General features: G+C 43.5%; 1 protein-coding gene across 1 annotated transcript in view; it reads left to right on the forward strand.

Moving 5' to 3' along the window:
* The window catches only part of LOC130206251 (uncharacterized), a 62,360-nt gene extending 39,629 nt beyond the window's left edge, over positions 1-22,731 (forward strand). Inside the window, exons 4-9 of the mRNA XM_056434125.1 lie at positions 5,872-5,990; positions 11,982-12,071; positions 15,710-15,845; positions 16,094-16,227; positions 17,348-17,556; positions 19,494-22,731. Of these exons, the coding sequence (XP_056290100.1) occupies positions 5,872-5,990; positions 11,982-12,071; positions 15,710-15,845; positions 16,094-16,227; positions 17,348-17,556; positions 19,494-20,640 (1,835 nt within the window). The 3' untranslated portion in view covers positions 20,641-22,731. The remainder of the gene's footprint in view (positions 1-5,871; positions 5,991-11,981; positions 12,072-15,709; positions 15,846-16,093; positions 16,228-17,347; positions 17,557-19,493) is intronic.
* Positions 22,732-22,841: the final 110 nt, after the last annotated feature.

Here is a 22,841-nt window from a genome sequence, read left to right on the forward strand (position 1 = left end):
GAGAAACTGTAGCGTCTTGTGGCCCTAAATTAGAAAATACACTGTTGTGCTCATTTGGTTACAGTTAAATTAAAAAGCTTCCCATAAATGGCTCATCTCACGCGACACATGCCTGAATACAGCCTGTGTGTGTGTGTGTGTGTGTGTGTGTGTGTGTGTGTGTGTGTGTGTAAGCAGGGAGCACATTGTTTCACGCTGAGGCACATCCTCCTCGGGCCTCCATCTTCTTGGATTCTGTTAGTTTTTCTAATTGTCTGTATAAATATTGTACCACGTTGGCCTTAAGTTGTGGTGCATTTTTAGAAAGCTTGACAAGGCAAATTTAGGAGTGTTTAGACAACCCTGGAGCTGGCTCCACACTCTTTCAATGGGTTCATCAGAAGAAAAAAACAATTTTCTCCACTGACAAACACCACGCTCACATAAAACATGTGCGCCACAATCAGTCATGTTCTCTATTTACAGAAGCAACAGTCCTCCAGTGTGTGTGTGTGTGTGTGTGTGCGTGCAAGTGTGTGTGTGTAGAGTGCGTGGCGCCAGTTTTATGATGCGCCGTGTCGTCAAGCCGCATACAGTAGCAGAACACACAGTTGCCACGATTCTGTTTTGCCCGAGGGCTCGTGTGCGGAGACTCATCACTCCTGTACAACGCAACCAAAACAGAGAAGTAGAAAACAATTGAGCTCTGCACAAAAGGGAACTGCTCTAAACCAAACGTAATCTAACATGTTACTGTGGAAAACATTCTCATCCAAAACAATATCAGGAAGATTAGAGACCTCAATCCAATATTAATATTAGTATCAAGGGTGATTGAAATTTGAATGCATACTTTTTATACTTATCCAAGTGGAACAGTAGGAACCAAGTGGAACAAGCTGCTGTTTATGCTCAGAAAAATATGAAAGCGGTAAAAACTTTCTTACAGTGAATCTTTTTTATTCCTTTTTCTTCTTCTTTCTCTTTGCCACATTGCAAAAACACGAAGAAAAAAAAAAGTTTAAATGGTAAGAGTTGGATTTGGACAGGTCGAGATCCGGACATTTGATCTCTGGCATAATGAAGTATTAGCTTCCATTACAGCGCAGGCTTAACCTTTTTGCGGAGCACCATTGAGCGCTTGCCAGCGGTCATCAATATTTAACAGCTGTTGCTATTATGAAATTCTTTATGGGCTAATGTGGCTTGCCGGCTTGCACGCAAGGCTTTGGCCGGCCGCCAGCCCTCTGTCAGGAGGAGGGGGGGTAGATTGACAGACGGCTTGCTCGCGTGACAACCAGCCCTTGATCGGCCAACTTCTCTCTCTCTCTGTGTATGTGTGTGTGTGTGTGTGTGTGTGTGTGTGTGTGTGTGCTGCTGCTCTCTCTCTCTTCTGTGGATTTCCTGTGCCTGCGGAGAGAGAGAGAGAAAGAGAGAGACAGAGAAGAAGAGCGCTGAGGGAAGGGGGCGGGAATAGGCAAAGGAAGTGGCTGTAAGCCAACCCGACCTCAACACACATATGCACACACAGTTTTCTCTCTACTCACGCAAGCCTTGTGGAAGGGGAGGGGCTGCTGTGGAGCACGCCGTGCGCATGTTCAGGTCCGGAGCTCTTCTTTACAAGCCAAAAAAACCCAGCGGAGGATCAGCTGCCAAGAAATGGCACCCATACTGCCACCAGGCAGGGAGACGGAGAGCCTGCATGCAGATGTAGGTGCTATGGATGTGATTGGGAATCACTCATACATTAGCATGTTTCTCGGACAGAGAAAATTATTTAATTCAATCTTACCAGTTGGTGGAGAAATTATCAGATCCCTTTCTTGAGTAAAATATATGCAATATATAAATACAGCATGCAGTAAAATAACTGCATCTGACTTATCACATCAGTTAAACTAGAATGGGCACTCGGTAGAGCGCATACCTTCGCATATCACAAGATTGGGCATTGAATTATGAACATTTTGGCATTAGTTGCATGCCAATTGGATAAAAATTGACCGTGCTATGGTAAAAAGAAGATTTTGACCTTTTCATGACCTTGACCTTTGACCCGATCGATCCCAAAATCTAATCAAATGGTCCCCGGATAATAACCAATCATCCCACCAAATTTCATGCGATTCGGTTTAATACTTTTTAAGTTATGCGAATAACACGCATACAAATAAATAAATACACGGCAATCAAAACCTTCTGCATTTTCAATGCGAAGGTAAAAATACTTTATACACTGTTGGGTAGTTTATTCTACAACAGTGTGTACGATTTTCTTTTAAGTTTGTCGTATTTTATAGCCGATATGTCACGGTTGTCAAAGAAATGTTCAGGCCAGCACGTGAGTAGGTGGACTTCGTTACTCGTCCTCCACTGCTCATTACATATAAATTAAACTGAGTATAAAGTTATGAAATGTCTCCAAAAACACACCCAAAAAGCAGCAGCAACCACCTGCTTGACTGTATTTGCATGCAGGCTGGCAGGTCCCAGGTGAAGGCCGTGCAGCAGCTGGTGTCTCTGAGCAGCCATGTCGGAACACCTGCTCCACGCCGCATATTGCTCTGGAAAGCAGCGTGAGCCGAAGAATGTATCTGAGGTATCGCCTACCATTCAGTCGAAAATGCATGCTGCTCTTGTACTCACGATTTCTAAAGCGCTTGGAGTCATGCAACATAATGTCATGCCATGCCATCTTTTGGATCTAATGCACAGGACCGCATTGAAATATTCATCTCTGCGTTTCTCATCATTTTGCGAGACATTCCTCTGTGTTTGATCTCCATTAGCCGCAGAATAAAAGCATGTCGGTGACACTATGGGTCCACAGAGACATCCCCCCTCACCCCCCCTACCCCTCTCCCCTGCACAGTTCTCCCTCCTTCTCAACATCTCTTCTTTCCCTCCTCTGGTTCCTCTTCATATTTCTCTCCCCCCCCCCCCCCCTCCAGCTGTTATTGGTAGTATGGGAGGAAGTGGCTTGAAAGGAGGCGGTGTTGAATGCAGAAGAACAGGCGAGTCTTTGCCCCCTAGGGGGTGCAGAGAAGGCCTGATTGATGTGGACTGTGTCACAAACCAACGCGCACACACACTCCGTTTTTCGTGTCTCTGACAACAAGCAGCAGCGAGAGGTTTGTTTTTCAGCCTCGCAGGAGCCCCAAAAGGGATCATTTTGGCACGCAGCAATCTAAAGAGATCACATCTACATCGCAGTCTTTTCTCAATTTGAGCATCTCCTTCCATCACAGTCACTATATGTAATATCTTAATTTTTTATTTAACGATAAATCTTCGAAGGTGCCGTTTGAGCCCATCGAAGTCCAGAGACAATTGTGACTTGAGTTGCGCGAAAGCGATTCCCACTGTAGCTCGCTATCTGGAGGGTCTTAACATTTCGGGTTCTCAATGGAAGTGGAAAGACGGACCGGGCGAAGGGCTCGAGACTTTCAGCCTCACCCCTTGGCAGCATTGACATCCCACTACTTGTCACTTTTTACTTGACACCCCGTCCTCACACAGAGCACTTAAACGCCTCACCATTACCCACTCTGTTTTCCTTTATAGACCAGGGAGAAAATAGCGGCAAAGAAAAGCAAACCCAAAGACGCGAGTGGTGATGAATAAAGCCGGTATTGTCGGCAGAGGAAGTGCCGTAAATTAATCATGCCGTGTGTTTGTCTTTCCTGATGCTGCATCCTCTCCAAAAGCTGCCGTAAGAGAGAAAACAAAAATACCCGAGGCGTTGAAGGAGGATAATAAAGAGGCTTATTAAACCCATTTCCCTCTGCTAGTTTCCACTGGTTGGATGATATTGCGGTGATTGAAGATAATGGTGTCTGTGACTGTGTGTGTTTGTGTGGCTTTTATAAGTCTGTTTGTTTGTGTGTGTTTGCACTGAGCAGAGGTGATGACTAAATACTTAACGTTATTACTGGCATTGATGAGTTTACGTAGCCGCCTGTCGATGCAGTCGACCGCGCTTAACCTGATTTCCATCGCTCACATTGAGGCCATTGTTTCCTGTCATACACCTGATGTCGCACCCGGAGGGGATGAATGATTAAACGGGGAAGAAGTTAATCCAGACAAAATATATAGATCAGGAGGGGGAGAGAGAATACAGGCGCACTAGCTTTGCGTGCTTCAGAGGGGAATTAGGAGAAGGAGAACTCTGTCAGCGTCACGAAATCGGTTGTCGATCGCCTGCGATGCCGAGTTGAACAAAGAAAGGGTGGAGAGATGAGGAGGAGGAGGAGGGGGAGGGATGGGGGGAGGACAGGAGATGGTAGAAGGTTAAAGGGGGAGGAATGGAAGCCGTAATGGGGTTATCCGTTGGGGGTGGGGACTATACGATGCACCGGATACCTACATACATACATAGATAGTTTTTTCGTAATGAGGCGATGGCGTGTGTGTGAGTGTTGTCATAAGAGGAAGGGTGCTTAATGGGAGGTACATTCCCTCCCGGTGGTTGCAGCAGGGACTACAACCAGCAGGACATCCGTGGTGAAAGACTACAATTCCCACTCAGCAGTGCAGGCGGGGGAAGGCGGCCGCACAGCTGAAAAGGATGAGGCTGATGAGCCTGCGAGGAACTCAGGAGAGTCCGGGACATTATGTGTGTTGTGTACACCGACGGGGGTCGGAGTGAAGTTTGCTTTTTGTTTGATTAAGAAGAATCAAATTACAAAGACTTGGATTTAAAGAAACCTTTGCCTGTCGTCTTGATTTGTGCACCCACGCCTCGCCTCACGATCCCATCCTCTAAAGACATCACAGTGTGTTGGGAATGAGACGAACAGGGTTTACATACACAGGCAGGCGGAGGTGATTGGACAACGGGGAACGAGACACAGGTGAACACAATGAGGGCGGGGCCAGCAATCACACAGAAGGAAACAATCAGGACCAGGGCAGACAATCACAGGGAGACAGACGACACAAAAAGGACTTCAAAACGAGACACAAGCTCCAGATCATGAGAGCTACAATGAGTGAAGGGCTGATCTCTTGGAGTGAGCCACATGCCTACTGACAGCACGCCCAGAAGAGAAACACGCAAACATGCCTCCGACACGCAACGCACACGTCACCGATGCACATGTGATATTTCTGCACGCATCGGCTAATTGCGTGTGTACACACTTTGGCATTTGGCATGGTGGTAGGTCGGCCTTTTACTCTGCCGCGGAGAGATCATGGCCTGTGTGTAAGTAGTTGATGAAGCGTGACTCACTTGTGATAGTTTTATACTTGAAGAAGATGTTTCTACTCTTTTGAATATCGGAGCACGGGAGAATAAATAACATCCTCCACACAAGTCTATTTTAAGTCTATTTTGAAACCCACCAGACGTCCCAAAAGCACTCAATGCTGCACTCCACCTCAAGCTGTGTGTACCAGCGGGCCTTTGCGTGTGGCTGTGTCGTGTGAGAAGAATCCCGTAAAGTCCTGAAATCCTCCGCTGTATTGCCTCGTTCGACCGCCCCCGCCTCACAGACTGATATCTGGTGATCGCGCAGTGTGAAAGGAGACTGATGCAGTTCATGTGCCGGCCACATGTCTGCGTGCCGCACCAAACAGGCTTTTTGGGAGAATTTAGAAGCTTTAGAAAATGTAATCATTGTCGTTATCATCCTGTTACTTTCATGTGCTGACATGGAAAGTGGAAGAGTTTGACCTGCGTGTGCTTTGATTTTATTTTCCAGACCTTCTTGTATAAGGTTCATGAAATTAAGGACCGGCTATGATTTACACGCTTTGTTTGTGGATGCTATTTTCATATCTAGAGCATTTCTTTACATCCTTAAACCAACAAGTTCCTTTCAGTTGTTGTTGTTTCAACAGCCCCTCGTTCCAGACAATTGACCCTTTCCTTTGTCTTTTTCGCAGCGAACCACGACAAGCCCTCCAGGAAGCACAGCATCAGCACAGCATCCTCAAACCCTGAACCCAGGAAAGAGAGCCATCCACTGGGCGCCGCAGTCAATGAAAGCAGCCTCCTCCTGGAAGTAAGAACCCACATGGCTGTTGTGTGTATGTGTGGAATAACTGTGTGAACATTAAGTATTATGTGTGTGTGCGTGGGCCGTCCTACGTGTTGTTTTAGGATAGCACTTTACACTTTGCTGCTCTCAAACCGGTGTCTCCCGCAATGAAAATACTCGCGAGCTCCAGTCAGTCGGGAGAGCATTTGTGTTTGAGTGGGACTGAGTCAGCGTGAGATGGAGAGCAAGGTAGGGGTGTGTGTGTGTGGGGGGGGGGGGGGGTTCTTTCTTTTTTGTGTGCATGCGTGTGTGCCCTTCGCCCTTTGCCCTGACCTCCTTTGCAGAGCTGTGGTTTTGCGTGACATACGGGTGAGACAGTGTCAGAGCTGATGAAGGAGGTGGGGACTCACACATGCTGGCGGCTTTAGCAGCCAGTCAAGTGTGTGCGTGTGCGTGTGCGTGTGTGTGTGTGTGTGTGTATGTGTGTGTGTGAGTGCATCTCTGTCTGGATGCTTGTAGTCGTGTGTGAAAGTGAGCAGAAGAGAGTGAGAAAAACACACCAAGTCTGTCAACATTAATCAGAGCAAATAGGAGAATTGTTTTTTGTCGGTTGACCTCAGACCTTTAATCAGACAGATTAAGATTATCATACGTGCATATATTTCAGGGTATGACAAGTCATGTCTCGTTTATTTTTATTTTTGAATGATACCAGGACACTTAGTCGAACTTGACCAATAACGCACAAGATGTATCTTTTGAATATATTTTACGTCAAACTTGTCCGATATGTTGTTAAATTCCTAGAGAGGAAAATGTTTCTCTTGAAGGCATCCAAGCCGACGGGAGGCCGTAACCAGCCCGCTACGTGGGAATTATTTTAGCATCAGATCCTCGCTACGCACTCAATGCTCTAATGGCTATCCGTCGAACAACAAACGACACTGATCATCGGCCGGAAAACTAGCTCGGGGGCGAGCTGGTCCACTGATGCTTCTGTTTACGTGTCGGGTTGTCTCAATGGGGCGGTAAACAAAAGGATAGATTGACCGTGCCGATGTGCCGCCTCCCGTTGCGTGACTCAGCCGGCACCGGGGCCTCACAGCAAACTGAGCATTAGTTGTTACGGGGGCGAGATCCCGAGAGAGGGGCCGGCGGAGATGCTTGTGTGTGTGTGTGTCTCTCTGTATGTGTGAGGATGTGTGTTTATAGGTATATGGTACGTGTGTGACATGTACATTATTTCATGCTTGTGCATGCTTGTGTATGCATTTTGGAATTTGAGTGTCATAAGAAAAATATACCATTTAGTGTAAGCTTTATTGTAAATATTGTATTTAGAATATTATATGTTTATAATATATGTATTGTATAAAATTTCAAATATCAAAATAACATGAGCAAAACTTACTGATGCAATCCATCAAAAACAGTTGACGAGACATTTAAGTCGGAACCAAACATGTCTGTCAGGGAATCACCATAGTCGGAAGGGGATCATCCTCTGGGGACCCGACATTTCTCTGCCAAGTTCCATGTCGGCTCACGCGGTCCTTGCTGCATTATCTGCCTTCCCTAGAGCAACACAGCTAGCTGTAATGTGTTTCTTATGTGGGGCTGCTGTCTCACTCATTGGCTGATATCCAACCTTTTCAATGTCAACATCATTCAATACATCAGAATCCCGTCTTGTGCTAACCTTTGTATGTGTGTGACGGATGTGGCTTCCTGATGCCAGAAGTTCTGCATGTTTGTCATGACCTCATCGTCACTGCTTTCATCTCACTGTGACAGCGAGACAGAAGGAAACACTAAAGGAACTCTGTCGAAACAATGAGACACGGCCGCCCCACCCCCACCCCCACCACCTCCTCCCCTCCTCTCCCTCGCATCAAAATTCAGTGAACCAATACTTTATTTTGGGCTCTGCGTGCAAAGCACCTCTTAAGATGTGTAAGTCAATGCTTTTAGTTTCCCTGGGGCGGTTATGGGAGCTGGGGGCGTCGTAGTTGCAGATATGTGCGGCGCAGGCCAGCAGCAGGTGCCTGTTTCCATTACCTAAAGGCTTTAGTATGCGAGGAAGTGAAGGAAATGTGAAAGGAGAGGGAGCATCGAGTAGCCAATTTGAGTACAGTATTTCTTTTGTTATTATAACTTTTCTTACTTCAATAGAGAATAAAGGTGTACCTATTGGTATTAAGCGTGGTGGTTTTTCCTAAAGAAAATAGAATAATGATTATTTGAGCAGTAGAGGCATTTTTGCTAAATCATAAATGGCCTTTACCCTCCCAACGTAAATTATAGATGTTCCCATAATAGTTTCGGACATGTGAAAAATAAATGCACCATATTAATCTATAATGTATTGGTCATTGAATGCCGATTAATACAGTAATCAACTTGAAAATAGTGTGTTTGCCTGCACACAATCTGCCAAGGCCAAGGTTTATTTGTTCCAGAAAAATAAAAATGTAAAAAGATAATGGGTTGCAGAAATTGACCGAGGCATTTCAAAGACTTGGACGAGGAATATGGAGGACTTAAAATGACTTAAGTATAAATAAATAAATAAATGAATGCATGAATAAATACAAGAATAAATAAATAAATGCTTAAATAAATGTATAAATGAATAAATAAATGTATAAATAAATAAATAAATGCTTAAATAAATGTATAAATAAATAAATAAATACAGGAATGAATAAATATAAGTTATAAATCAACAAGACATCTTTAAATAAATATATTTCTGCATTTCTGTATTTCTTCATTTATTTATTTCTCTATTTATGTGTCCACACGTATTTCTTCATTTATTTATGTGTGACATTTACGTGTCCGTATATTCAAATGAGCTGGGCGGTCCGAACCTCTTCTAAAGCATGATTGGTCACAGGAGTGTGATGCACCTGGTGTGTTATGCTCTACTATTTCTGCCTGGCACATGACGCTGAAGTTGGCTCGCTCAGCTCACCGTTAACAGAACTTAGCCTAGACAGCTTTTTGACTTCAGCCGTTTATCAATTCCAAGAACACTGAGTACAGACTCGTGTTCTTTTGGAGTCTGGTCTTTGGAATCTGGTCTTGGAATCCAGACTCGAGGACGCAGGACGGTCTTTCTGGTCTTGTGACGTCACCACATCAACTGTTCTTGCGCATGAATTTACTCCAATTATTCACTGTAAAATACTTTACAGTGGAGTAGAATGTGTTGCGGTGTTCACTGTTGTTTGGCGTAGGCTACGAATAAACGGTAATAACTATACAACGTCTCGTAGCTTCCTGACCCAGGGTCGCTACAATATGAAGTTATGAATCTTAACCCTCAGTCAAATTGACGTAACGTTATCTTTTAGGAAATAATAAACTCGTTGTGCTCTTTAGATCCTCCAAAACCTAATTATATCTCATGTTTAGCCGCTACAGGAGACGTCGGAGCCAGCGGAGCATTTCAAAAAGTCCTGCCGAGATCAGGCTTCTCTCGGCGGCCACACAGCGCGCTGAGCGCCCGGCGCCCGGAGCTCAAAGGTCCCGCGAGCAGGACCTCAAATCTCCGTCGCATATCCTTATTAGGCTGAATCTCGATAAACCGACCACAGATTTGATGCTTAAACTACTAACTTCTCGGCTGAAAACATCCTTAAATTACATTCCGTGACTCAACAACAGTAGTATTTAGAATGTACAGACAAGAATGCATAATAAACGCTGTTCGTCTACAGATCCAAGTGCTAGGGATCGATTGCTTCTGTCTTGCTCCCTGACTTGACCAATCCTGTTCAACAACGAGGTTCGGACCGCCCAGCTCATTTGAATATACGGACACGTAAATGTCACACATAAATAAATGAAGAAATACGTGTGGACACATAAATAGAGATATAAATAAATGAAGAAATACAGAAATGTAGAAATACATTTATTTAATGATGTCCTGTTGAGTTATAACTTATATTTATTAATTTCTGTATTTATTTCTGTATTTATACATTTATTCTTGTATTTATTTATTTATTTCTACATTTATTTAAGCATTTATTTATTTATTCTTGTATTTATTCATGCATTCATTTATTTATTTATTTATACTTAAGTCATTTTGAGTCCTCCATAGAGGAATGGTGAAAGGTGAACGGTCTAAAAACAACCGAAATGAACCAAACATGTAAATGTTGGCTTTTGTATGGCCTTGTTGGACCTCATAAAGCCAACATCACGTCCACGTCAGACGCATTTTGGAAACTATGCTGAGCTATAATGATCCCACATTCAAACACACACCTTGTTTTGCATAGCAGATATGTATTTGTGCATGTGTTATTTCTCATTGCTTGTTTTTGAGTGCTTGCTGCAGAGAGCTGTGTGTCTCTATGTGAGCCCCCCCCCCCCCTCCTCCTGGATGTTATGAACATGTGCCAGTTGAAGTTGTCAAACACCATCTGCATCTACACCACCAAGACCCTGAGTCACCCTCCCATCTCTGCTTCCCTCCCTCCCCATCATGTATGCTTTCGACCATATTGTCATATCATAGTCCAGATAGTTTTTCCGTCACAACATTGCTTTGTCAGAGTTTGACTCAAATGTCCTCGTGGGCGAACCGCTCGATTCACAGACAGACGGGTATCGCAGTCTATGATGCGCTCGGGATGCAGCGTGTGCAGGGAGCTGAGCATGACTGAGGCAATCACATCACTGTTAGGAGAAAGTGAGGGAGTGTGAAGTTAGAGGCCACAGAGAGATATACCACATAGAACACACACGCACACTCACACACACGCACACACACACACACACACACAAGGGGAAGACCTGCATAGTCTCGCAGTAAAATAGAGATGACAGACTCGGCAGCAGGAGTCACGCAAGTCAAGTAGCCTTGCAGTTGTCACGCTATCACAGCTGTGCACAACACACAGACACACACACACGCACACACACACACACACAGGAAGACTCTTCCACGTCTCCTTCCCTTGTTTTGCTTCTTTTTTTTCTCCACCTCCATCTGTCCTCCCGTCCTCGATTGACTGAAGCCAGTTATGTATTTATTGAAATTCTCTCTTTAATCAACACTTGACTCTGTGAGCTGTGCTGAAAACACATTATTCGTGTGTGTGTGTGTGTGCGTGTGTGTGTGTGTAAAGAGGGAATGCAGGCCCGAGTCTGTGTTTGTGTCTGGAGTTTCTGCTTTTAATCAACGTGTTTGGTTTTTATAAATCAAAGAATGTTAGCGATCAAACAGACTTAATTATCAAAGTTTCTGATGAAATACATACATTTAAAGGGACGCAAATTGGTGTGCATGTCATCCTCTAGTTAACCACTTTGAAAAATAAAATACCATGAATTGAAATACCTCCAGAAAATATTCAAAAAGGTCAAAAGCAATATTTTGCATTGCAAATCATCAAGTTGTACTTGGCCCACTCACCTCCAAAGCCATCTGTCTTTCATTCCTGCACCAGTGTACAGTATTAGAGTCTTTTGTTCCATTTTACTTGTATTTGCTGTTCTGATAAATATGGAAAGAATGATATTAATGTGCTATACAAAAATCTGGCAAGAGTCAAATTCTGGCTTTGCTTTGCTGAAAAAGTACAGGAACGACTGTAACCGCCGTTGGGTCATAAATGCAAAAAACATTTGACTCTGATGCTCTGTGTTGCTGCTGCGTGCAATCGTGCCTTCTAAAGCGAGCTTTGCAAAGACGCCAAATCTAGTTGTTTGTGTTTGTCAATTATGTATTTGTTGCACTTGAGTTTATTTGCTGCATGAGTTACTCTGAGTCACTGCTTATTTCTGTGTGTGTGTGTGTGTGTGTGTGTGTGTGTGTGTGTGTGTGTGTGTGTGTGTGTGTGTGTGTGTGTGTGTGTGTGTGTGTGTGTGTGTGTGTGTGTGTGTGTGTGTGTGTGTCTGTGTGTGTGTGTGTGTGTGTGTGTGTGTGTGTGTGTGTGTGTGTGTGTGTGTGTGTGTGTGTGTGTGTGTGTGTGTGTGTGTTTGTTTGTGTAGTCTCTTACAGGCTTTGCCTTGGTGGTGAGCAGTGATGGGATGGTATTTTATGCCTCTTCAACCATTGTGGACTATTTGGGATTTCATCAGGTGAGTTGCATGTCTTAAATATGCATATACAGGACTGTCTCAGAAAATTAGAATATTGTGATGAAGTTCTTTATTTTCTGTAATGCAATTAAAAAAACAAAAATGTCATGCATTCTGGATTCATTACAAATCAACTGAAATATTGCAAGCCTTTTATTCTGATTTATTGCTGATTATGGCTTACAGCTTAAGAAAACTCAAATATCCTATCTCTAAATATTAGAATATCATGAAAAAGTATACTAGTAGGGTATTAAACAAATCACTTGAATTGTCTAATTAACTCGAAACACCTGCAAGGGTTTCCTGAGCCTTGACAAACACTCAGCTGTTATAAATCTTTTTTTTAACTTGGTCTGAGGAAATATTAAAATTTTATGAGATAGGATTTTAGAGTTTTCTTAAGCTGTAAGCCATAATCAGCAATATTAAAAGAATAAAAGGCTTGCAATATTTCAGTTGATTTGTAATGAATCCAGAATGCATGACATTTTTGTTTTTTTAATTGCATTACAGAAAATAAAGAACTTTATCACAATATTCTAATTTTCTGAGACAGTCCTGTATATATATATATATATATATGTACATGTATATATAAAATACATATATAACAGCAAGCACAGCCAGTATTAAAAATCACAAAATATTGTTAATATTCATACATTTCTTGTTGTGGTCTTGTTGTTTGATGAATGTACAGTTTGAGGTGATCTTGATATAATAATCATACATATTAATATATTATATCTTAAAGTTACTGCTCCCCACAAAAATATATTCTGTCCGGCACTTAACCATAAAGTGGCATATAGGCGTGTTTTTGTACGGATTAAACGAGACACTACATGATAATAAGAGAGCTTTATAGGTGCTGGGAGGTGGATTTTAATCTGGAGAGGTTTCCACTTTCCCATCTAAATGCTTTAAGCTAAGCAGCTGCTAGCGTCATCTTCATGTTTACAGTACAGGCGTGAACGTGGTACTGGTCTAATCTCATCCTCACTCTGTAAAAAAAGCAAATAAGCTTATTTACCAAATAGATTTTTGAAAATAGCTTGGATCCATTATAAAATACTTTTAGAATCAAACATGTGATATTTTACATTATGTTAGAGATTTATATCCATTTTTCCCAAAGGCAAGTTAACACATCCACACATTGGGAGCCTCAGAGGTCAGAGGTCTCCGCCATCATTCAGAAAGTTCACCATTTCCCATTTTTCACCACCAGAAGATGTTCTCTCTCCCATCCATCCCTTTCTACTTTATTTTCATTCAGCAGCTAATGAGTCAGTAAAAGTTTTATCTTCCAGTCATAACTCTATCTAGAGGGGCACACTGAACCCACTAAGTCACACACTAAGAGGCCACAGGAAGGTGAAGACCTCCGTTCCACCCTGAGATACACACTGTGGGTGTCGGTGTGTGTGCGGGCACTGATAAGTCACCAACGGTTTGACTTCCTTCCTCTCCGGCAGCCATACCCAGCCAGTCATTAATTATGGATGATATCAACACAGGCTTGCTTGTCCTGCGATGCTGAAATCATTTCCCTCCCTCAAAACCATGAATAAAGTGCTTTTCACTGTTAAAATCCCTCCTTTGACCTCATGTCAGTTTACACACACACACACACACACACACACACACACACACACAGCCACACACAGCACACTGACACTTTGGTGTTGAAATTATTTTGGTAACGCGCTCCCGCTTGGCTTACAAGCAGACGGGGGCAGTATCCCAGCGCCATGAAATCGACATGCGAACCACAGCGGTCAGCGTGTGTCTGTGCGCACATGAGTGTGTGCAGGTTGGCATGGGAGCCAATGGAGAAAGGAACTGTAAAGCGCATAAAATGTGTAAAAAATAAGAAAACTATTCAATATACTTAATATAAACAAGACTGCGAGCTATGCTATGCTAACGGGGCTTTGAGCTAAGTGCTAACATATCTGTGTGATAAGTTTGGAGGTTCTGGACAAAGAGACATTTTGAGTTAATGGTGCTGGATAAAAATAAGATATGGGGATTTCTGCAAGATTAATCCTCTGGGGAGCTTGTGCACAATTTCACGTCAATCCATCCAATATTTGTAGAGATAATTTAGGGTGGAGTCATGACAACACAACCACACAATCATACAGAACATAGTCACTGACAGTCATGTAATTGTCTATTCGTATTGCCAATTGTTCATCAATATTTTTGAGTCAACCGATGCAAAAACATACTTTGCATGCTCAAGAGAAAGAGCCAAGGCAGTTGGTTTGAGGCAAACGATCTCTGTTCAACAATACATCAAATTAAAATCATGTAGTTCTCTGTACTTGTCAATGTTGAGAACTAAAGGGGATCTAAAAACCATATGTTCTTTATAAGAAACCGACGATTGAATGTGTTGTTGACAGTCTGTCCTTGCAGTACATAACGATCACCATGTTACAATTCAGAAACATCTTAGCCTTTCCCACATTTCTCGCAAAGGAGCTAATGGGTTGTTTTGTAGTTGCATTGTTTGCCTCTAAGGCCTTGACATGTCACATAATTTTGTGCCCACAATTGTAGTCAGAAGGACACTTATCCCTAATATACCACAGGGAGAAAATAAAAAAGAACGCTTCACTAAGTAGCACCACAAGAAAGCCCCGGAGAAGACCAGAAAACCTCCACTGGCCTTTGATCCCATTTGTTAGCCTTTGAAGGTCAGCGAAAATATCACTTATTCTCTTCTCCCCCTCTTCTTTTCCTCCGCGATTTTTTACGAGAAACATAAACAATAGTCACTCGATCCGTCTGTCTGCCTGACTGCCGGTAGGGAACCAAAACCACAGGACGGAGCGCCCGCCGAAGACGGTGGGAACAGATTGTGTTTTCTGAGGCAGCCGATCAAAAACCCTCGCGTGCCACCAGTATGGAAATTGTGGAGAGAGTGCAGGGAGGAGGGAAGAGGGAAGAGGGAAGAGGAGAAGGTTGAACGTTTTAGTGAGGAATCTGTCATGGAATGACAGAAAGCAAAGCTATTGCTGGAAAAGAGCGAGAGGCATGACGAGAGTGGGCTGGAACCCGACTCACTGTGTGTGTGTGTGTGTGTGTGTGTGTGTGTGTGTGTGTGTGTGTGTGTGTGTGTGTGTGGGGGTGAGGGGGGTGGGGTTTGTGTGCGTGTGGATGGGACGGCAAGCTGGGCTGGACTGCTGTTCGAGTGCCGGTGTCACGCGATGTTTGACAAACACAGCTGCCCTCGCTGGCCCGACAGCGGCCTTTAGACTGTTACAGTTCTAAGTAAACGCTCCTGTGTGTGTATGTGCACACAAATATCTATTGATATATGGTGTGCATGTACTGTGTGTTTCCATAGACTTTGAGTGTACAGTCGGGTCCGACTGTGTAGTGTATCGGGAGAAGTTAACATGCTCCCATCCTGAGGCAGGCTGAGTGTATCAGGGCAGCCACAGCAGGAATCCCCCGTTCTAAACAGCATCCACCAGCTGCCCTGATGGCAGCTCCACACAGTCCAAAGTCAGTCTGCTGTAATCTCATGTTTCCAAAAGGCTTTCAGGAGATGACGCGATGAACTGGAAGTCTCCTTTCCTCGACAAATGTACTGAACGCTGCTCAATTTTCCCCGGCAGACTGACGTGATGCACCAGAATGTGTTTGACTACATCCACATAGACGACCGCCAGGAGTTCAGACGCCAGCTCCACTGGGCCATGTGTCCTCCGGAGGGGGCGTCGGCACACCAGGACCAGCCACCTGCAGGGACTGGTGGGTAGCGTACTGGGAAGCGATGAACCAGTTCCCTTGGGATAGTGTTTGGTTGAAACGTGGATATGGGGTTGATCACAGACGTTCTTTGTTAAAAAATATACATTTTGAAGTTCGGCTGGTTAAGATCTAGCTAGATCTCTAGAGTATGTCTCTATAAGTGTGTGTTCTTTTTTTGCTGACTGTGAAACACATTGTCGGTTTGAAATTCTTCTTCACCTCCTCTTTCTTTCTCCATTACATTTCAGGTGAGGACTTTGTCGTGAGCAGCCTGTTCCATTCTCCAGAGGCAGGGGGGATTCCTTCTGAGCTCTCCTGCTTTCTCAACAGGTGTTTCGTTGCCAGAGTCCGATGCCTCTTGGACAGCACCTCCGGATTCTTGGTGAGTGGTCGGAACCAAACTGAACTGTTACAAGCATTAACGTATATTAAAAAAAAAAGGGTGAAGACCCAGGCCTATAAAAAGTATGATGACCCCTTCGGCACAGCAAAACTTTAAAAAAAAATTGTAGTGCATCCAATTATTTATAGTTGTAGTGCAATGCATTATGAGGCAACTGGGTGCCTGGACACGGCAGCAGAATAGAAGCCGGTTCATGCTTCATGGCTGTGACTGGAGAACAGCGGTGGAAAAGTCCAGGGTCGTGATGACAGAGCATTAGGCCTAGGCCTACGGGTTTGGACCATTTCATCAGGGTCATTAAAGTTCACTGTCACCAAGTCTGCTCTGGTTACACTGACGTTGCCTGTACAGAAATTGTAGACGGCAGTTTTATTCTGGAAGCCCTTATAGCCAAGTAGTGAGCAAATACTGGTGAGATACTTTCCTGATCAGTCAACATAATTGCATGCACAAACTAAATATTAATGTAATGCAGGCTACTCATTCTGCGAGCCATTAAAAATAGCAGAGAATCTTTCTTTCCCATGAAACGAATGAAAAAGAAATTAACTTTATTTTGAACATATCTGCCCACCACAGAGGCCTAATGGATGGCAACGTGTCTTTGGCCCAGACTGAAATATCTCAACAACAACTCATTAAAATCCCTTCAACTTCAGTTGTATTTTTGAATTCAGTGCTAATCAGCACATGTAAGCATGCGTACAGGCTGGAAGTGGACCACTAAACGACCTCAAAGGATCTGCTGAATGGGCCAATTATATGCTAAACACCAGCATGCTAGCACTGTTAGCATGACAGTATTAGCATTTAGCCGAAAGCACTGCGGTGCAGCCTCAAAGAGGCTCAGCTGTAGACGCTTAGTCTTGTTTAAATACTAATGTGGTGACCAATGTGTGTGTGCCGATGTGTGTGTGTGTTTGGTTCCTTTTTATTATATATTATATAAAGACAGTGTCCCAATTATATAGTAGGCTACACTGTGTTTCAGGAGAAGTTGACACTTCCTAATGTTTCCCGGAATCAAATTGAAAAAAACTGTTTAAATAAAAATAGAAGTGTGTTCATACCAGTAAATTCTTCTCCTCTTCTCTCCCAGACTATTCAGTTCCAGGGTCGGTTGAAGTTCCTCCACGGTCAGAAAGTGAAGTCTGCCTCCGGGGCTCTGATGCCTCCCCAGCTGGCTTTATTCTGCATAGGTGTACCCCTCTTACTGCCCTCCATCACTGAGATGAAAATGAAGAACATGTTAATGCGGGGAAAGAACAAGGGAGGAGGTGAAGGGATGATCTCCGCACTGGAGCATGGGTGAGAGAGCCCTTACAGTCCATAAGCGCCATCCATGACACTTTAACCAAAGTTGGAGCGATGATGTATTTTCACACTGATTCTTGGTCCATTGAGCCATTGATTGTTTTAATGGGGGTGCTATACTGTAGATAAAGGCCAAGCTTTTTAACACAAACTTGATGTCTCAGACACCTTTTGGTCCTTTGATGCATTTTGGCAGCTTGTTATCTCTAGAAATTACAACAGTTTGCCTGATGTGGGAGCTAGAAGTAAAAGGTGAAAACTATAAACCTTGAAAGGCCACATCCGCTCCATCATAACAGGCCCTCATAAAGCATAAGGGCCAACATGTTTACTTTGGTAAATACGTGCAATCATAGTCTACCATGAGGCAACGGGACACAAACATATTGAAACACAGTGCTCGTGTATTATTCATGTACAAAAAAATTCAAGATATATCAGCGTACTGCCCAGCAACAGCTTTATGAACACAGACATAACCCTTTCCTGGCCCAGTAGGCTCACACACCAAACCGTACGAGTACTGCAGGCCTTACCTGTGGCCAATTAGGAGCAAATACATGTCCCAGCTTGGATGAGGCCCTCTGCACTTCATGCATCATTAACAACCTTAGGAGGCAGAGGGGCCCAGAGTTGAGCTGTAGTCAGGGAGCAGAGCCCTACCACACCCTCTGCTGTTCATTCCTTCTCAGCATCATCCAGGTTTCTTGAGAAAAATACCAATTACTTATAAGTGCACGGTATGTTGGCTGGTTGGATCATGAGGCTGTGAAGCTCATGGGGTTGGGTCTTCAGTATGAGAGCACACTGCCGTGTACAAAATACATGGCAGCTGATTTGAAGGAAAAGTATTGGAGCTTGGCTCATATGAAGAGCATCTTCTCATAGAATTCTTGAAAATGTGTATATTTACATATGTAATGCTTTTTAAATAGACAATGTGCGCTTCCCGGGTCCAAAAAGTTAATACTGCTCCGAAGCCTTATCTTGTCGTTACAGTGTTATGTGATCCAGGAGGCTATTTTCACAGCAGCCATTCTGACATGTAATTGCAGGGTAAACACAGGTGTTTCTAATAAATTATGGCCCCGGTACTGTGCATGCTGGTTCACTGTAATGACTGTGACACATTAAATAGAATGAGGGCATAATTACTTTGATCAATTACACCTGTGTTTACTCTGGTGTGACAACACAACTGTGAAAAGCTCCTGTTGAGATAGAGAAAAGAGCAAAGAGAAGACAATCAGAGTGTTGATTCAAGGAAGAAAGTCGTTTGCCATTAAAATCAGAAGATTGAAATGGCCTTTTTTTCATAACAAGGAGTATCGTATTTCCAATATGTAGTGATCAAAACGCCTTGATGACCTCATTTGAAACATTGTTTTTCGACAATAATCAGAAGACAGCACGAGAAATGGCCAACTTCAGATAACATCACTAACAAAGTTAATTAAACACTTATAATGTGTTTGTAAGATTAGACACATCATTGTTTAGGTTTTATTCACATAATACTTAATACCTAAAATGTACTGCGCAGTCCTGCATATTAACTGGAGTTGAGGGCCATCCTTGATCTTTGGGCTCTGGATGTTGACTCTGTTCTCAATTTTCAGATGAGATGAATCCTGGAAAAGATGAGTCACCTTTGGTATGATTCTCTCATGAACTTAAGTGAACCAAACCTAGATATTTGGGCTTTGAGTCACTCATCAAATAGTAGAATAAACAATTAGTTTGTGGACGATCCCATATGGATTTCTGGGCGGATCAATGATATTTCAAGAGACCACCTCTTCTTGAATGTCCTCAAGCACTACAGAAACGTATCTACTCTGATGGTTTGTCATCTTGTTTCGTGACTAATGTTCAACTTCTTCCCTCTCTCCTCCCCACCCCTCTTTTCATGTTTTTCCTCTCCCTCACAGTGAGCGAGGGGACAACCTCGGCAGGCATTCCTTCGGTGGAGGAATGGGAGACATAGCAGACCCTGTCCTCCTCTCCTGTCCCACTCCTGGTGCAACCCAGCGGGGCCACCACACCCCCTGGACCCCGCTCTCCAAAGACAACCTCAAGTACCGCCCCGAGGGTTACTACCACCAAGAGGAGCCCCTCAACTACTGCAAGTCCACCATGGCTTCCCACAAAGGTGTTAGCCCAGGCCTGGGATGTGGCTGGCCTCTGCGGCCAAACTCCGGCCCCCTCAGAGCGGGCCAGGGTGTCGGCTACATCCCCTCTAACCGCATGAACAAGGCCGGCCAGTATGGGAGGCCGTACCGCCTTTCCCCGAGCTGCCACAGCGGCAGAGGCGGCGAGCTGTTTGTCACGAAGCTCGACGGGAACGTCCAGATTCCCACAGACCCGGACGCGTACTGCGTGGACCTGGTGAAGAACGAGAACGGCTACGGAGAGTGCTACGATGGCCACCTGATGCCCGAGGTGCAGCCCATCAAGGTGGAGAACGACTCGGACTCTGAGAACGGCTGCGATGCCTATGGGCGACCCTGGGCTTGCCGGGACCCAGAGGCCATCGACCGTCGCTACAGCAATGGGGTATACGACCAGAGCTCAGGCCTCCACCTCAAATCGGAGGCGGATTATTATGATCCGCAGTACTCGCCGTGCCACCGAGGGAAAGCAGGAATCAGCCCACCGTACAACAACGGCAACTATCAGAACTATGCGGTCAACAACAACGGGAACACAACCGGACGCCTGTTAAAATGTGACAAAGACTTGGGCAATCACAACGACAACAGCCAGTTTAGTCCTCAGAGGCTCTCTCACTCGGACTCTCTATGCAGCAACCAATCTGTCAACCTCATGGACTCACACATCTATCCACAGGACCCTCACAAGGCCTACATGCACCCGGACTACAACAAGCATGGCACTTATGAGTTCAAAGGTCACGGCCTGGTCCATTCCATCAAGCGGGAGCCCATGGACTCCCCGCCGTGGTCTGAGAACGCTCACAACATAAGGCAGTCCATGATGGTTGGTCCGAGGAACAGTATGCCTTGTGTTATGAGCACAGGGCACCACAAGTCCAGTCCTTACATTTATATGCCATAAGAGTGAGACACAGCGGATCATTTCTAACATTCACACAAACACACGCACACACACACGCAAACACACACACACACTCTCTCAAACAATCAGTGTGCATTAAAGTACTTAGTATTTTGCCCAATGCACCAGCATTTCAAAAGAATTCCCAGGATGTTAACATTTAAATGACCTCTTCATCGATCCGATGAAGAGGTCACAAACAAGGCTCAGGTTCTAGTGTTTGTGTTGTGACAATCAAAAATAATACCTTGAATCCAGTTTATGGATCGACAATTTAGTTTTTACGGGATACATTTTGTAGTTTGTTCCGAGCACTTTTGGATTTATTGACAATGAGACAATTTATGTCTATAGACACAATTTTATTTTTGTTTTATGTTTTGTGTACACCAGGGTTTTGTGGGATGAACAAAGATGTTGCTGTAAAAAGAGGTTTTATTTGTTAACGTTGTACACAGGAGATGACTTACACCTACTGTTGGGGTTATCCAGGGAGATGGCACACAGTCAGTGTTAACAGTTTAGAGGATGATCTGCCTTGATGGTGGTTTTGCATGTTTTAGTGCTTCAACTATAAATCGCCTACCTTTTTTCATTAATGCCCTCAGTGATGTTTGAATGGAATCTAGTGTTTCTATGCATTTTAGACTTTTAATAGGTCAACTTTCAGAGACTTGAAACTTAATTAATTGCAGTAAAAACCAAAAGTTGGGTCCCTCTTTCCCCTCCGCAGCTACAGGAAAGCTGTTTTATTTTCATGCATGACAATTGACAATTCGATTCAGTTTATTTTGTATTGCCCAATATCACAAATTATGAATTTGCCTCAGAGGGCTTTACAATCTGTACACATACGACATCCCGGTTCCAATTGACTTTTTTTACTCACAATGTGTGTCCTGAATTTGATTTACCAAGAGCATAGCGTACAATGCAGTGCTTTTGTCAGAGCGCCCAAGAATACACAGTTAAAAAAGAAAAAGAAAAGGTTTCTAATTGCAAATGCAGAAACCTTTGGAAAATGTTGTAGTTAGTAGACGGAAACATGTACAACTATTGGCCAAAGCTTGAAGTATATTCACTCCATCTGTTTATTAAACTAGAAACCGAATACGTAAGGTGGCTCATGGATCTCCACCATGTGTGGTTCAAGCGTGTGCTGCTTGGCTCCGAGATAAAAGATCACACTTGAATTTTCATTTAAGTTGCAGGACCTAAGATGAACCTGGACCGAGTAGAGATAGTCTGCATCGCTCAAATGACTATATTCATAATCAGGTGAAGGTTTGTTTGGACGAGGTAGAAGTGTTTGAACTGAAGGAACAGAATAGGTTTGATGTTGATTATTCTTCCAATGCGCACAATTTTTAAAAATTGTTAAATCATATTGAGTCACGCAATCTTTCGAACATACAAATAATTAATTAATGTAATTTCATGTCAAAGCTAGTGTTGTACAGTTTGGATTAGTGTTCACGACAAGCTCAGCATTTCAACTCTTTACAGCCTATCTCACTGCAGATGCCACACATTTCCTTTGAAATGAATATACACTTTTCATGTCGTCGTTTGAGTCCGAAAACATCCAACCTTTTCCTCACAATCAATGTTCTTGCACAAAATGAATTAAAAAGCACCAAATTGATTCGATGTTAGAGTCTCAGTTCTGTGGAGCTACTGTTGTAGTTTCAAAATTGCACTACTGGGAGTAGTTCAGTTGAAGTTCAGCCTACCCAGCAGGTTTTTGAGTCAACACACACAACTGTTACACAGTGTCACTGTTTTGACTTTCTCTTTTTCTCTGTGTGTGTGTGTTCATTTCAATAAATGTTTAATGATTCGTATTTATTGTAAGAGGCAAAAGCGTATAATTTAAAAACTACAGTTTTGAAGGTTTCTCTGTTTCACGAAGGTAAATAAATGCCTTTTTTGTATTTCTTGCTCTCTTTTTTTGATAATTGTTATAAAACTCATACTTGTCTCATGGAGGAGGTAGCTGCAAGGTAGCGAACACAGTGTACATATGCAATGTCTTCCGATGTTTCTACGTGTTTTTGCAACGGGACTTATTAAAAGACTTTTCTTTTCTAAGTGTTCTTTTGCTACTAGGCAGATCAAAAACAAGACCACTAACTAATGCCAGCTTGGTCAGCGAGTAACAGATCAACATTCTGGACTACCGCCAGAAAACAAAAACATCC

This window comes from Pseudoliparis swirei, chromosome 16 (assembly GCF_029220125.1).
Source record: "Pseudoliparis swirei isolate HS2019 ecotype Mariana Trench chromosome 16, NWPU_hadal_v1, whole genome shotgun sequence".
Taxonomy (NCBI): Eukaryota; Metazoa; Chordata; class Actinopteri; order Perciformes; family Liparidae; genus Pseudoliparis; species Pseudoliparis swirei.